General features: G+C 28.5%; 1 protein-coding gene across 1 annotated transcript in view; it reads right to left on the bottom strand.

Annotated features, from left to right (window-relative positions):
• LOC135922255 (protein argonaute-2-like) overlaps positions 1-16,104 on the bottom strand; it is a 27,993-nt gene extending 11,889 nt beyond the window's left edge. Inside the window, exons 1-7 of the mRNA XM_065456670.1 lie at positions 15,999-16,104; positions 3,222-3,526; positions 2,982-3,136; positions 2,459-2,576; positions 1,828-2,146; positions 1,330-1,464; positions 958-1,045 (exon numbers count right to left, since the gene is read on the bottom strand). Coding sequence (XP_065312742.1) covers positions 958-1,045; positions 1,330-1,464; positions 1,828-2,146; positions 2,459-2,576; positions 2,982-3,136; positions 3,222-3,526; positions 15,999-16,020 — 1,142 coding nt within the window. The 5' untranslated portion in view covers positions 16,021-16,104. The remainder of the gene's footprint in view (positions 1-957; positions 1,046-1,329; positions 1,465-1,827; positions 2,147-2,458; positions 2,577-2,981; positions 3,137-3,221; positions 3,527-15,998) is intronic.

Here is a 16,104-nt window from a genome sequence, read left to right as displayed (position 1 = left end):
TTATTAAATGCATCGAATGCATGATTGAAATCTCTCAATTCAAAGTATTACATCATCATCATCATCTGAAAGACTTATTTCCATGATAAATAATTTTAAAATATTATACATCATAAATATTTCCTAATATGTTATGCTAATAAATTGTTATGTTTAGTTCTATATATAAGTATTATATGTTTTTAATGTGTAATAAAGAGATTCAAAATTTAAAATATCAATTCGATAAATAAGAATACAATTCTAAAAAAAATATTTAAACCATAAATTCAAATGAAATATAAAATCCAAATACTAATTTCGTTGGTTAGTTCATATTTTTTTTCACTATAAGAAACTGTTACAATAGTAATAATAATAACAAATAAGATAATTTTTCTTATTAGAATTTTTTTTATTTAATACTATAAATAAATATGTCTAATTATATTATATAGTGTTGTTAAACGGCGAAGATTTTCGCCAAAATAATATTTTCTAAGCTTCAAGATTTCGCCATTAGATATTCAAATCTTTCTACATATGAGGAAAATTTTTAGTCTTGGGTAATATTTCTTTTTGGCTAAAATCTTGGGCAAACCGTTTTTAAAAAATTGGCTAAATCAAGACCGTTTAACCACATTATGTAGTTATGATTTGCTACAAGAATATTATTCATAAACATCGTTTAATGGCCCCGCTAGTTTTTCCAAGGGGGAAGTGGCTCATTTTTTTAAATATAAATTAACAATAAAAAATAGTAATTTTTATCTAAAATGCGCAGTTTAACAACCATAATTTGTAAAAAAAATTTCAAGTGCCCTCAAAAATTTTCAGTAGCTTGAGGCCCTGTATGCCCCCTCCCCCCAACGACGCAAACAATGATAATATTCGAATTTCTGTGAGGTATAATTCTATTTAAAACTGATTATTAATCCATAATTATATAGTTAAAAGAAAGAAAAAATATCAATTTACGATTGTAATTGTGCTGGTCTTCGGGTAACGTTACAAACCCTATACTTCCTCTTCATGGCTCCGCAGTGCGTAATTTCGATCTTCAGCCCTTAAAAATATGGCGGAATAAATTTTTGATGAATCTAAATGAATACTCTACTGTAAAAGTCGGCGTTCGTTCTTAACAGTCTTACGCTTGGATCGGTTAACGGACAGGTTTTAGTGGTTAAGCCTGAACTATTTTTTGGATTTTAGTTTAGCCCGGATTAGAAACCGAGATTTTAACTAGATTTGGCTAAAACTGATTTAACGTTTTCTTTTTAAAACCTTGGAAATATTACATTACTACCTTTTTTATCAAACTTCAGTAGAAATATAAACTATGAAAATCACCTTTAATTTCTTTGGTAAACTTGACCCTCTGGACATCGGTTAGGGGGCGTTTTTGTTCGTTAATATCACGCACGTCCAATACTTCGCACATGAAATCGATCACGGACTGGGATTTGTAAAAAGCGGTGGCGGATACTGTTTAAAATTTGTAGAATTAATTATAACTTTGTTGGTTTCCTAGCCTTTACTTTAATTATTTCAACTAGGCAAATATTCATGTCAAATTTTCCTTGAACCTTGTTCTAAACTTCTTTTTTTTATCACTTTCTCAAGAATTGCATTTCTTTTAACCCTATGTTCAAATCCGATTTTTATCTTTTATTTTTGTAAAGCGGTAAATGTAAATAATCAGCTTTGAACATAAGGGTAAATCATACAATTGAGTATCATCTTATTAATACTAAGAAATCATCAAAATAGGGCATTTAAAATATTAACACAATAAATATTAAATCACATTTCTTTAAAAAACATGTTTTTGTATTATGAATAGCTGACCATCTATGTTGAGCATCATCTTCCACTGGGACGGTCGTACGCTCTGATGGAATCCGAACCACACCTCCCTTCCACCACCCAGTGGATGGTAATAATCGGCGGGAGAACTGAAAAATGACCTACCCACGGGCGTATAAGTCATGCTGGGTAGGTGCCTCATGACAACGTCCAGAGCTTGCACGGCGTCATGAGGTATATTTCGGGTGCGACCTTCGAGGCATTCCTCCAGGGCGTAGAGCGAAACCTGGGCGGTCCATTTAAGTGCAACTTTGAAAACGCGGTCCTTTCCCTCGCCGGGGAGAATAACTTCGAGTTCCACCTTACAAAAAAAAGAAATCAATTTGTCGGACTCATCTCTCATTTAATATCCGCCATTTAATTTAAAACAAAAAAAATGGATGTTTTTATAAATTTTCTTATTTACTTTAAAGTTTTAAAATATTTTCGTTGGTTTTATGAATGATCGAATATTACTCATTTTTTTTTATTATAAGTGATATTGACATTAAAATTAGATAAAATTTTTAATATCATACTTTCAGCAAAACTCAAAAAATAATGGAAAAGAGTAATTTTATCCCATAACAGAGGATTGCTTAAAGAAAACATTGTAAAAAATAAATGGCTTTACCTTATCCCTCCCAATAGGCAACGGATCTCTGGTGTACAAATTTTTTTTACCGTCAAAAACTGGCTTCTGGCCATTGAATATTTTTGAGTATTTACCGACGGCAGTTTGAATTATTTCCCTGCGTAAATATTTAGAATAAAGAAAAAAAATATACAATTAAAGCATAAAATTATTTAAGTTGTATAAGTAATTATTTTAAAAAAAAAAATTGTAAAATAATTTTAAATATAAATTTTAAAGAGTAATAAGAAATGAAATGAGAAAAGAGATAAATAAATGAATTTCTTTATAAAAAAATTTAAATAAATAACTGTCCCATCTTATATTTTTTTCGTGAGTCTATAGTCTATGATTATCGGTGCATGTTTTTAGGTTAGACAAATAAATCGTTTCAGGATTTTAAAGAATAACGTAATCTTAAAAATACTTAAACAGAGTATTTGAAACTTAAAGATGTGGCGTGACAAAAATTAAGAGAACAAAAATGAAATACATATGAGGATGAGCAAATTGTAGGAATAACCTGTTTACTCTCCTAGGGCATTTGTCGGGGACTATACTGATGTCGTAATGTTGAATGTTACCCCTCGGCATCCGGACTTGAAAATGATTGGCCCTGAGCAAGATCGGTCTGCCTTCCATCCCATGGTTCGGTCTTAGCGGGCATACGAATTCGGTCTGTAGTAAAGGAATTTGTGTTATAAAATTGTTACAAAAGGTTACATCACATAAAAAGAATATCTTAATTCAATTTCAATCTTACCAGAACCTGGGACGATCCCATGAGAAGGGATGTAGGCGTAAGAGGAACCATGCCTTGAGAGTGTTGGGCAACGATAGAAGTGGGCAACATCTGACCCCCTACGACTAGCGCCGAAGGAGGTGGAGCTTGAGGAGCCCCGCCCATATTACTCAATCCTGACAGGTTGCCATTTCCGTTATGGTTGCTGTTATTGTTAGAAATGAGGGGGTGAGGGTTGAGGGTATGGGGGTGGTGATAGGGACCCCCTATAGGACCACCCCCTATCATGGGTGGTTGAGGCTGGTAGGATCTGACCACTGGGGGACCTATAATAAATAAAATTATGTTTTTAAAAAATAAATAAATATATTTTAAAAAAACTTGCAAAACTATAATCGCGATTTAAAATAATTATAAATATTATATAATGCAAACTAGATATTGAGGTTATCACAATTTTTTTACATCAAATATTGATAAGCGACGAAGAGCTTCTTTTTTTTTAGCAAAACAAAAAAACTCAAAACTCGCATTTTTTTATGAATGCTTTTTTAAATTGTAATTTATTTTCTAAACCAGAGTACAATGTTTGCAATTACTACTTATTATTACATTTATAAAATTTTTAAGCATTCATTCAATGTGTTACGAAAATCATTTTATAAAAACTAAGGTACCCCAAGGAAAATAAAATCACTATATTGAAAATTTAAAAAATAATTTAACAGAGTTCTGATAGTCTTGCATTGAGTGACAGATTAGCCATTTTTCTTTAAAAAAAGAATATAGGTGACCATTCTCCGCTTGACAGACTGACCTTTGAAACCTACAAAATTATGACCAAATTTTTTAAAAAAAGGGGGCCGAAATTATTTTGATTTGAAAAACAAGGGGAGTCGAGTCGGTTTGAATTTATTATTTTAAACGCCTAACCCAATATTTTACCCAACAAAATATTACGCAAGCCTGAGCATGTCGATGGCAGAAAGGTTCCAACATCTATTAACCATATCTCGAGGCTCGCGTAATATTATTTTGGTTAAAATTGATTAAATCGGGCGGCTTCCCTACAAAAACAAATATATTCGATATTTATTTTTAGATCGTATTTTTATTGTGCGGTCATATTTATTTTTTAGAAATTTGTTAGTTATCAAAATTAGTTTTTTGTTCTAAATTTCCCCCGAATTAAAAATTAAGGAATGTAATAAGGATGACGATAAAAAAGGCAAAATAACGAAGGAAATGATATATATAATTATACCTACAAAAATAAGAATCGAATCGAATATTTTCATCATTCGTATTCGTTTCGTATTTTCGAATCGAATATTTGCATTATTCGTATTCGTACGAACCGAATAATTCCTTATTTGTTTCGTACGAATAATAAAAACATTATTTGATTCGATTCGAAAATTGAATTCTTTAAAAAAAATTTTAATGAATCTTTGAATATTTTTTTTTAAATTTGTGATTTCATCCTGAAAGATTTCTTGTCCAAGAAAATTATAAAAGGTTTACTCATAAAATATTTTTTTTTATCAAACATATTGGAAATTTTAGGTAAAAATTTGATCAAAAAATCTTTCTTCTTTAAAAAAATCTCATATTTTTGCTAAAAATATTTTTCAAATTATGGAAAAATTAGACTATTAAAAAAGTGATTTATAAATGTAGAAATAAAGTTTAAAAAAATAAAATATTCTGTAAGAAACATGTTAAATATTTACAAATAATTTAAATATTTATGAAAAAGTTTTAACATTTACGAATAGTTTCGAATATTTACGAATAGTTTCGAATATTTACGAATAATGTCGAATATATACTATAAATTTTAAATAATATGAAAAAAATCAAATTATAAAAATAATCGATGCGTTTTTTGTATTGAATTGACGCAAACTGCGAATGCAGGGTTAATCGTTGTAATGAATAGGTTATTTTTTAAATGAGGCAAAAGATTTAAATCGAAATTTTTGCATTTTATTAGATTACATTTGACCAGCTTACTTCTCTATCCGATTCTTTTTTTGTCAATCATGAAAGATTTTTTTAAACAAAATTGAGAAAAATTTAATCAAAATTTTTTTTATGATCTTCAAATAATCAATATTGAAGATTTTTTGTTTTAATGAGAGTTCGCGAAACTTAACAAAAAATAATTTAATAAAGAAAATATCCACCCATTCGTTTAACTGATATTATGTATGGGTATATATTAATTATTTCAAAAAACAAAAAAGGCTATCGCAGACTGAAAGTTTTAAGCATATATCTTTCTTTCTTTCAAATAATACGAAAAAAAAATAACTGTTCAAAAGCGAAGAAAACCCGAAGAAACCCCAAAGAAGAACATTAGCCAAGCATTTGAATCTACCCTGGCATAAAATACTTACCCTGAATTCATAGTGAAAAATTGCGCGATTGCGATTTAGACGCGATAAATACAAAATACAGTAAATATCATATCGCATTCATAGTTATCGATCGCGCGATTTGAATCGAAAAGCAAATCGCCGCGATTTTTTGAAAACACAAATCATTTTGTATTTATCGCGAGATTTTGAAATAGTGCTTCGTTAAATACAGATTTTGGTGAATTTAGCTCAAAATTTTATTTAGCACTAAATTTAAAATAAAATGAATTCAATGGCAACATTTTTCGAAGATATCAGGAGACCCAAAAGAAGGCGTCTACTTACGTCAACGCATAGGAATTCAGATTATAAAATCTAATTTCACATGCTTCATAGGTTCATTCCCCGAGGAGCCCGATTAATCTAGATTTTCTTCTTCTTCCCTAAATCATTTAAAATTACCCCCCCCTCTTCCTCGTATTATCATTTGCACTAATTATATTCCCATTATTATACTTTGTATTATGAAGTCGTTGGTTGTTAAATTTCTTAAAATTTCTAGAAATGTTAAATTATATATTTTTCTTAAATTCCGTTATGTAAAAATTACTTATATTTTATTGTAATTATATATATTAATTATTTTCATAAATACAGTATTTTTTTTGTAATATTGAATATTTATTATTATAGTTATATTTACCTTTTACAATTACCAATTTAAAAATAATAATCAAGTTAAAATTATGATTATTTAAATTTAATTTTTTTTTAGAAAATAGATAAATCTTTATTTATTCTTTCAGTTAAAGAGTATGAGTGCTTATATAATAAGCACCATCATTTGTATAAAAATGTTATTTATAAGAACAAGGTTTGGGGATTATTAGCCCAAGAGTATAAAACTACTGGTAATAATTATGCATACATATTATATTTATAAATTTTTTTAGGAACATCTCTCAAATCTCTTTGGAAAAATTTGAGAGATTGTTTCATTAAAGAGAGACAAAAGATAGTAAAATTGAAAAGTGGGTCAGCTGCAGACCATCATATCACCTGGCCTTTCTATCAGGATATGCTATTCCTGGTAGAAACCTTAACACTAGATCTCAAAAGTCCTCTTTAGATAAAGAGGACTCTAATTCTATAGAGGTTACTAATATTTTTAGTGAAATGATAGGAGAGATAGATGAATGTAAAATATAGCATTTTAATTGAAAATATCGCGATTTAGACGCGATAAATACAAAATACAGTAAATATCATATCGCATTCATAGTTATCGATCGCGCGATTTGAATCGCAAAAGCAACTCGCCGCGATTTTTTCAAAACACAAATCATTTTGTGTTTATAGCGAGATTTTGAAATAGTGCTTCGTTAAATACAGATTTTGGTGAATATAGCTCAAAATTTTATTTAGCTATTTTAAATTTAGCGCTAATTTTTTATTAATTGAAATGAATTCAATGACAACCTTTTTTGATGATATAAAACCAAAGGATCAAGTTAAAATTATGATTATTTAAATTTAATTTTTTTTTAGAAAATAGATAAATCTTTATTTATTCTTTCAGTTAAAGAATATGAGTGCTTATATAATAAGCACCATCATTTATATAAAAATAATAATTACAAGAACAAAGTTTGGGTATTATTAGCTGAAGAGTATAAGACGACTGGTAATAATTATGCATACATATTATATTTATAAATTTTTAGTAACATCTCTCAAATCTCTCTGGAAAAATTTGAGAGATTGTTTCATAAAAGAGAGACAAAAATTAGTTAAATTGAAAAGTGGGTCAGCTGCAGACCATCATATCACCTGGCCTTTCTATCAGGATATGCTATTCCTGGTAGAAACCTTAACACTAGATCTCAAAAGTCCTCTTTAGATAAAGAGGACTCTAATTCTATAGAGGTTACTAATATTTTTAGTGAAATGATAGGAGAGATAGATGAATGTAAAATATAGCATTTTAATTGAAAATATATTTATTATTTAGGTGATTTCATTGATACTGAAAATATATCAAATGATATAGTTATTCCTAAAGATTCTGTATCACTAAATCTTAATGATTCTGGTAATTAATATTATCTTCAACAAGAGGCCTTTAATTATCGGATATCTCGTGCTAGGATACAAGTCGCAATTCCAATGTTATTAATGATTTTTCTTTTTCTAATTTAATTATGTCCCTATATTCATCTATTTAAAAGTTATTAAAAAATATAAATTACCCATATTATTATTCTTTCTCTTAGGATTTTTATAATAAGAACTAGATGCAACACTGGGTATAGATTCTTAAATTAAATAATATAAGTTTTTAGATAATATTAATTACCAGAATCATTAAGATTTAGTGATACAGAATCTTTAGGAATAACTATATCATTTGATATATTTTCAGTATCAATGAAATCACCTAAATAATAAATATATTTTCAATTAAAATGCTATATTTTACATTCATCTATCTCTCCTATCATTTCACTAAAAATATTAGTAACCTCTATAGAATTAGAGTCCTCTTTATCAAAAGAGGACTTTTGAGACCTAGGTGTTAAGGTTTCTACCAGGAATAGCATATCCTGATAGAAAGGCCAGGTGATATGATGGTCTGCAGCTGACCCACTTTTCAACTTTACTATCTTTTGTCTCTCTTTAATGATACAATCTCTAATTTTTCCAGAGATTTGAGAGATGTTCCTAAAAAAATTTATAAATATAATATGTATGCATAATTATTACCAGTAGTTTTATACTCTTGGGCTAATAATCCCCAAACCTTGTTCTTATAAATAACATTTTTATACAAATGATGGTGCTTATTATATAAGCACTCATACTCTTTAACTGAAAGAATAAATAAAGATTTATCTATTTTCTAAAAAAAAATTAAATTTAAATAATCATAATTTTAACTTGATTATTATTTGTTATTGTATCTTCGAAAAATGTTGCCATTGAATTCATTTTATTTTAAATTTAGTGCTAAATAAAATTTTGAGCTAAATTCACCAAAATCTGTATTTAACGAAGCACTATTTCAAAATCTCGCGATAAATACAAAATGATTTGTGTTTTCAAAAAATCGCGGCGATTTGCTTTTGCGATTCAAATCGCGCGATCGATAACTATGAATGCGATATGATATTTACTGTATTTTGTATTTATCGCGTCTAAATCGCTATCGCAATCGCGCTAATTTTTCACTATGAATTCAGGAAGGCTTTAAAATATAGGACTTCAAAGGATAGGCATCATCAGCCACAAAAAAATGTGATTTTGAGTTAATATAAAGTCGTATCCGCAGTAAACAGTGCCTGTTTTAACAATCGCTTTGCAAAATGAATGAAAATCGCTGCGATCGATCAAATCGTGATCGCAATCGCTCTTCACTATGAATTCAGGGTTAGGTCCCTATATTCTGTAAAAAAAATACCGGCTCCCGATCGAAAAAGAATTAATCAGGTTTAACAATGTTTATTGAATTTTGATAGTCAATCTTAATTAATAGAAGCCTGCAGGGGTATCTAAAAACATAAGCCAGGCCCAAAAACTTTTTTTAAAAAATATAATTCTTCCCCATCAACCAACAGTAATTCATTAGCTTCCCGTATGAAAGCAGTTACAAAAATAGAGCCAAAAAATATAAAATAACCGAATTGGGGAAAAAAATTGAAATCCGCGCCAGGTCAAAAAAATAACTTTCTGCGTGCCTGATTATTTTGTGCATTAGTCTGACCACTCAGGAAGCATTAGATCGTGAAAATTGTCCACGTGAGAAAAAACGAGATATATACGAACCACTGTCCATAAACAAAACTGCCATCGAGGTAAATGCATTTTTACAGAAGATATAAAACGTAATTCAACCGAGATTATCCTGCAATTTAAAACCTTAAAAAAAATACTTTCTCACGTAATTTTAACAAATTTCATAGTATTTTTATTTTTGATCCTTTTTTGGACCAGCCCGGAATAATTTCTAAAATAAAATTATTTTGAACAATTTTGGATGTATTTTGCAATTTGTTTTTGTAGTAATATAAAATTATTACATTGTATTATTTTAATGATTTGCTTAATGTATTCGATTATAATACTTAAGTTTGTTTTATAGTTGCAAAATACATGCATATACTTTTTTACTTTTAGATTAACTTAATATAACATATTATCTTTCGCATATATATATATATATACATATAAATTATTGTGATCAACAGCTCATTTTTATTTTTATTTAATAATTATAAATATATCGTAACCCTCGCATGTCAAGTTACAACTTTTAATTTCATGGTGGAGGATAGGGGCCTTAAAGTGCCAAACGATATACTTGTAGTCCATACGATATACTTCCAGGGCTAGGGGCTGATGCATATAATGGCATCGTTTCATATGTCATCTGCCCGAAACTAAACAAGAGTGTGGCTACTATCGATGTATTAATTAGCTGCAAGTGAATAAGGACTATTTTCCACCATCTACTACTTGGGTCAGCAATATGACCATAGATATATATGTATTAGTTGAAACAGCGAAGACGGAGGTAAAGCATGAGCAAATATCTTGGATAACTGATGAACATTTGCGCCAATCGGATGTTGTTCCCACAGTAAGATTATTTAATAACCCCACATGGACAGGACTTATTTATCGCCCGAAGTGTTCTTAATAATATGTAGTTTAAGTTTACGATAACTACTTTCGACTTAAATCCATTTTTCTTCCTATTATAAATATAAATAATAATAGGAAATAGTATGAGAGATCTGAAAATATTCCATAGAAATTATAATGTCTGTGAATAAGAACTCAGAAAGTACAAATTCTTGAATGGAGTGGACAATCACACAATTATGTATATAATACAGCTTTGGGACTCGGCATCCAATAATGTGGATCATAAGGCCAAGGCTTACTCAAAGAAGAAGAAGCCTATGAATAAAGATTATCCATCCAGGTACTCTCAGAAAGTTGTCCAACTAGACCACTCACCCAGGACATCTGAGAGTCACCCCAACCACAATATATATCTTCAGTAGATGCACCATTTAGAAATGATCCTAGTGAGCAGGAAGAGGCCTTAGTCTTAAGACTATCTGGCTTATTATACACCCAAACCCCACTTTTCTGGATATATGAATCTAGTCGTAAGTACTTTTCGTAAACCACTTTGTTTCGATAGATACTTCGGATGATACATAAGCCCATCCATTTGGGATATCATATATCTTACTTGGAAGCAAATTTACACCATCCAATTTGCACAAGGCTGAAGCAAATTTACACCATCTAATTCGCACAAGGCTATAATGCTCAACTGTTATCCTAGGTATTTCTTCATGCATTACTTCCATCTTAGCTATTTTGATTAATATGTGCATATCTATCATGCAGGCGCGTACGCAGGAATTTGGTCTGGGGGGATGGGGGGGGGGGGGGGGGTAATAAAATTTTTTAAGAAATATTATTGTTAATTAAAAATACTAAGCATAAATTTATTAGGATTAATAACTTTTCTAATAACTTTTCTAATACACAATTTTAAACTAATGTGAATTAAAAAAATTATATATATAAACCGGCATTGAAAAACTATAAAATAAATGTGAATTATAAAATATAAAGTGAATATAACCCACGATATGAATCACTTAAATGACCCAAAATTGAAATTTGAATTTTTTGAGCTTTTAAAATATATAAAGTATAAAAAATTTAAATGTTGGAAATATAAATTAATACACAAAAAGTTTCTTAGGAATAATTGTATTTTGTATGTTTTGAGCTAATTTTTCAATTATCTATCCTTGCTTGGCGTTAAATGCCTTTGAATATTCAAAAGATCCAAATCATTCAATCTACTTTCAGATGTTGTATTTCATAGGTATGTTTTTCACAGACTTGCAGACCCGGCCCCCGAGCCGGACCGTATTTTAATTTTTTTAAATATACCCGGGCCGGGCCCGTAATTTTTTTTAAAAAAACACCCGGGCTGGGCCTGAAAATTTTTTTAGAAAAAATATCCGGGCCGAGCTGTATATTTTAAAACCAAATATTTGAAATCGCCATTATTAGCTATAAAAATCAAAAATAAATATAATTTATTTAATAAAAATTCGGGCCGGGCCTGAAAATTTTTTTTAAAAAAAACCCGGGCCGGAAAAAATTTTAAAAAAAAATCTGGGCCGTGTCCTGCAAATGGTACCTCTGCAAGGCTCTGTTATTCTTCTTAAAAAAGAGAATGTTCTCTCATTAGTTTACTAAAGAGCTGCTAATATATATATAACCATTTTAATACACTGGAGTATAATCTAAAATGTGTTTGAAATAATGCAAAGCATCCATAGCATTTTTTGGGACTGTATCAACCATAGTTAATCTTTTAATCATAATTCAGCTAATAAGGCATCATAAAATATTTTAACATCTTCATGATAAAAATCTAACAAATATTTATATTTTTTTTCTATCACCATATGAAAAAGGTTGGGAGAGGGGACATTTGTTTTATAATACTCTTCTACTGATCCTATACTAATGTTTTGACGATTAGCTTGCTTGCTGCAAGTCGAGGGGGCCAAATATTAAACATGTATAGCTCTGCTTTTGACTCAACAATAAAATATGAAATTCTTCATCAACATTAGCCCTAATTTCCTTGAGTTCTGATAAAATTCTCTCATCTATTCTCATCTTCTTAATCAAGTCAATGTTATGTTTTTGAAAAGTATTACATAAAATAGTTGTATAATTAAATAATACATTCTAATGAGAAAAAAAATTTGGAATAAGTATTGAATCCAATAATTTTCTTGCTTCTGAGGAAATATTTCTTTCAAGCCATTATGATATTTCAGCAATAGCATTAATAATTGGCTCTTCTAACTCCATAATAGCTGTTACTGCTTGATGGTGGAGACTCGATCTCGTTGGACAAGCTTGCAATTTCTTTCTCCCTGTTGTACAAGGAGTTTCAGAGATAATTATTATTGACTAGAAATTTAGATAAATATTACGCCACTAAAATTTGAAAATAATAGGTAAATTACGCCAAGGAAAACTTGAAATCGAAATTAATTGATAAAATAACTTAGTAGATGAATGTGATAAATAAATGTAATTAAATATATATATATGAGATAGGAATAAATATTAACAAATATAAATTAATATTAACAATAATATTTTTGAAAAATATAATCCGGCATCTGCATTTTTTGGCTTTGGGGGGAATTTGTCCCCCTGCCCCCCCCCGCTGCGTACGCCAATGCTATCATGTATTGGCGATATCACTGACTCCAGTAGACTGTGGGAAATACTCCTTACTCACTTGCAGCTAACCCACCTATTGTAGAAAACACTCGTGTATATGGTAGTTTTGGATATTAATCAGTCCCAGCCCAGCCCTGGCAATATATCATATTGCCTACGAGTATATAGCTGGCACACCTAATGCCCCTTACTCCACCATGATGAAATTAGAAGTGGTGACTTGGCATGCATGGGTTAATATATATTTAACTAGTAATAATGAGTTGTTGGTCATCATAATTTAAATGTAAATATATATGTAGAAGTAAATATGTTATATTGAATTAATCAAAAAGTATATTGAATGTGTTCTGCATCTATAAAACAAACTTAATAATATAACTAAATACATTAAGAAATCAATAAAATAATGATAATTAGGGATGTACTGATAGTTTATCTTTTTCAAAAATATCAGTTATCAGCAGACATTATAAAATTCTCTGATCCAATCCAATAAAATGGCGTCTTAGTTTAAAATTTAATAATATATTTGTTTTTAATAGATTAATGCTATTATATATATAAGTGATTTATCAGAATATTTTTACTTTTAAATTCATGAATATAAATTGTAACTGATTATTTAAATGTCTTTTGTTATGGTATACTTAAATTATAGATGTTCTTTTACTATTAAAAATATATGAAATGAGTAGATAGATGTATGCATTAAAAATTAATGCGATTAGCATGTTTACAGAACAAAATCGGATATGATATTGGATCAGTAATATCAATTTAATATCAGTAATTTCGGATTGGCCTTTAAAAAGTTGTATCGGTACACCCCTATTAATAATATTATATCACTACATTTTCAAAGGAAAATTCAAAATGCAAAATATGAATATTAAACGTATATGATTTTCCAACTCATTGATTGATTTCATTTAAATTTTTAAAATCAGCCCAGCTCAAATTTTTAATTTATTAAAATTTTTAACCCTTTCGTGCCTGGAATATTTTTATGAACAAAAAATATTTGTATTTTGATATAATAAAATAATGATTTTGACATTTTGATATAATAAAATAATGATTTTGAGAGGTTAATGATAAAATACGAAATAATAAATATTGTTTTATAAATTAATATCTCTAAGTACCAATCCATTAGTTTCTTAAATATAAAAATTAATTGATTAAAAATTTTGATGACAAATGATCTCGCTGGGCGCGAAAGGGTTAAGCCAGTCCAAATTTTAAATCTTAAGCCCAGTTTAGCCCAAATATTTAAAATCATATTATTTTTGGCCTTTTCTGAACTGGGGTTAAGGGGTATTTCAGGTTTTACAGGTCTATAGTAGATATGACCCTGGCTAAAAATAAATGTGTAAATATAAGGGATATGAACCTAAAGCCTTCGAACTCTGATGTACCATGAACCTTTTTTAAATTTAGGGTTCAGGGTTCAAGAATTTTTTTTAATATTTATTTATGTATTTTTTTTTATTTTTACAAAATTATAAAAAATTCAAAGAGTATTTAAAAATATATATTAAAAAAATAACCTAAAATATTTATCTAATAAAACAAAAAATTGTTTTTTCTAATTTTCAATATTAAAAACATTTTTTGTGATTTTTATTTAAGAGTATCCAATTTGTGTGAAAAAATTCTACACCATGAACCCTGAACCTGGTTCAGAGACTTTTCACTGAACCCAATCACAAACCCATGGTCCTGGTAAATATATATTTTAAAGTGTTAAAATTATGAAATCTAATTTCAAGGTCAGTAAAAATTGTGCAGAATATTTTTTATGGGTTCGACTAAATTAGGCTGGTTATGCAAATTTATCACTTTTTCCTTCATAAAAATATTATTAATGGCTGAGCTAGGCAGCTTGTAAAAAATATATTGGGTTATACTAAATTAATTAAGGCTGGTTATACAAATTTATGTCATTTTCCTTTATAAAATATTATTAAAGGCTGAGCTAGGCAGCTTGTAAAAAATATATTTTATGAATAGGGGTAAAAATAATTAAGGCCATGCCAAATAACTAGATAAAATATTTCTATGGGCCAGTTCAGGCCATGGTAGCCAATGGAACAACCTCTAATATTTATATCTTATTTTGATATGGCACCTCTTTGCATATATTTAAAACAATGTACATAATATCTTATTAAGACCTTGAATTCCAAATATAAAAGGTGGTCTTGACATTAAATTTTAAGAGGTTCTATTTCTAAGATTTGATATTGTTCAGGATTCATTTTTGGTTCAAGTTTCTGAATCTGATTTCCCAGTTCAAATTCTGATTTATTTTTACCATAAAAAACATGCTCCATCCTCTTATAAAATAAAGTAACAGTAAAATTTAACCTAAATCTAATTAGACTGATTACAAAGTAATATAAAACAAAGTTATAAGAAACATGAAGAATACTTACTCAAAATAAAATGGTATTATACAATAAAGTGAGAAAAAAATGAAATAAACAATGGTTATAAAAAAGAATTTAAGTTGATCTAATTATGTCAGCTAATGACCTGGATATGATAATAAGATATAACCTAATAGTATATATTTATATTTGAATTAATTCAATATATTGCAATAACTACATAATAATTAGAATATTCTGCAAAATATATGTAATATATAAATTAGAAATTCCCATTCTAATATATTCTAATTTACTACACATGTTGTAAAACAGATTAAACTATAATAAGTTGGACATATATCTATTATTATACAATTCATAATTAGTTAAATGTAAAAAGGAAACATAATATTATGATAAAATAATTGGAATCAAGACTATTTAAATTCAGGAGAAATCCAAAAATATATTGTTAATAATTTATCATCTTTCTACAAATACCATAACATATTAAAATAACTTAAGCTTATGATATTGCTAATATTCTTAGGGAATTTCTATAAATGCAACTGATATAGAATAAGACATTCAATACATAACTTTAAGTAAAAATTCAAGCTTATTTAAATGACACAATAAATAGAAATATTATATAACGGTAGAGTTTAATTCATATGGATAGCGTGTATATTAAATTTTAATAATATTTCCATATATTTTTTATCTTAAAAATATTGGCTTTTATGTCTGATACTAACCTATTGGAGAGAATTTTTGCATTATAGAAAATGGCAGAATTTTGACATAAACAATATGATTTTTACAGACGATACTAAAACCCTAAATAGATATAATCCATTTAAA

Source organism: Gordionus sp. m RMFG-2023, chromosome 1 (assembly GCF_954871325.1).
Source record: "Gordionus sp. m RMFG-2023 chromosome 1, tfGorSpeb1-WG-v2, whole genome shotgun sequence".
Classification (NCBI taxonomy): domain Eukaryota; kingdom Metazoa; phylum Nematomorpha; class Gordioida; order Chordodea; family Parachordodidae; genus Gordionus; species Gordionus sp. m RMFG-2023.
Note: the sequence above shows the minus strand (reverse complement) of the source record. Positions and strands in the feature narration are given on the sequence as shown.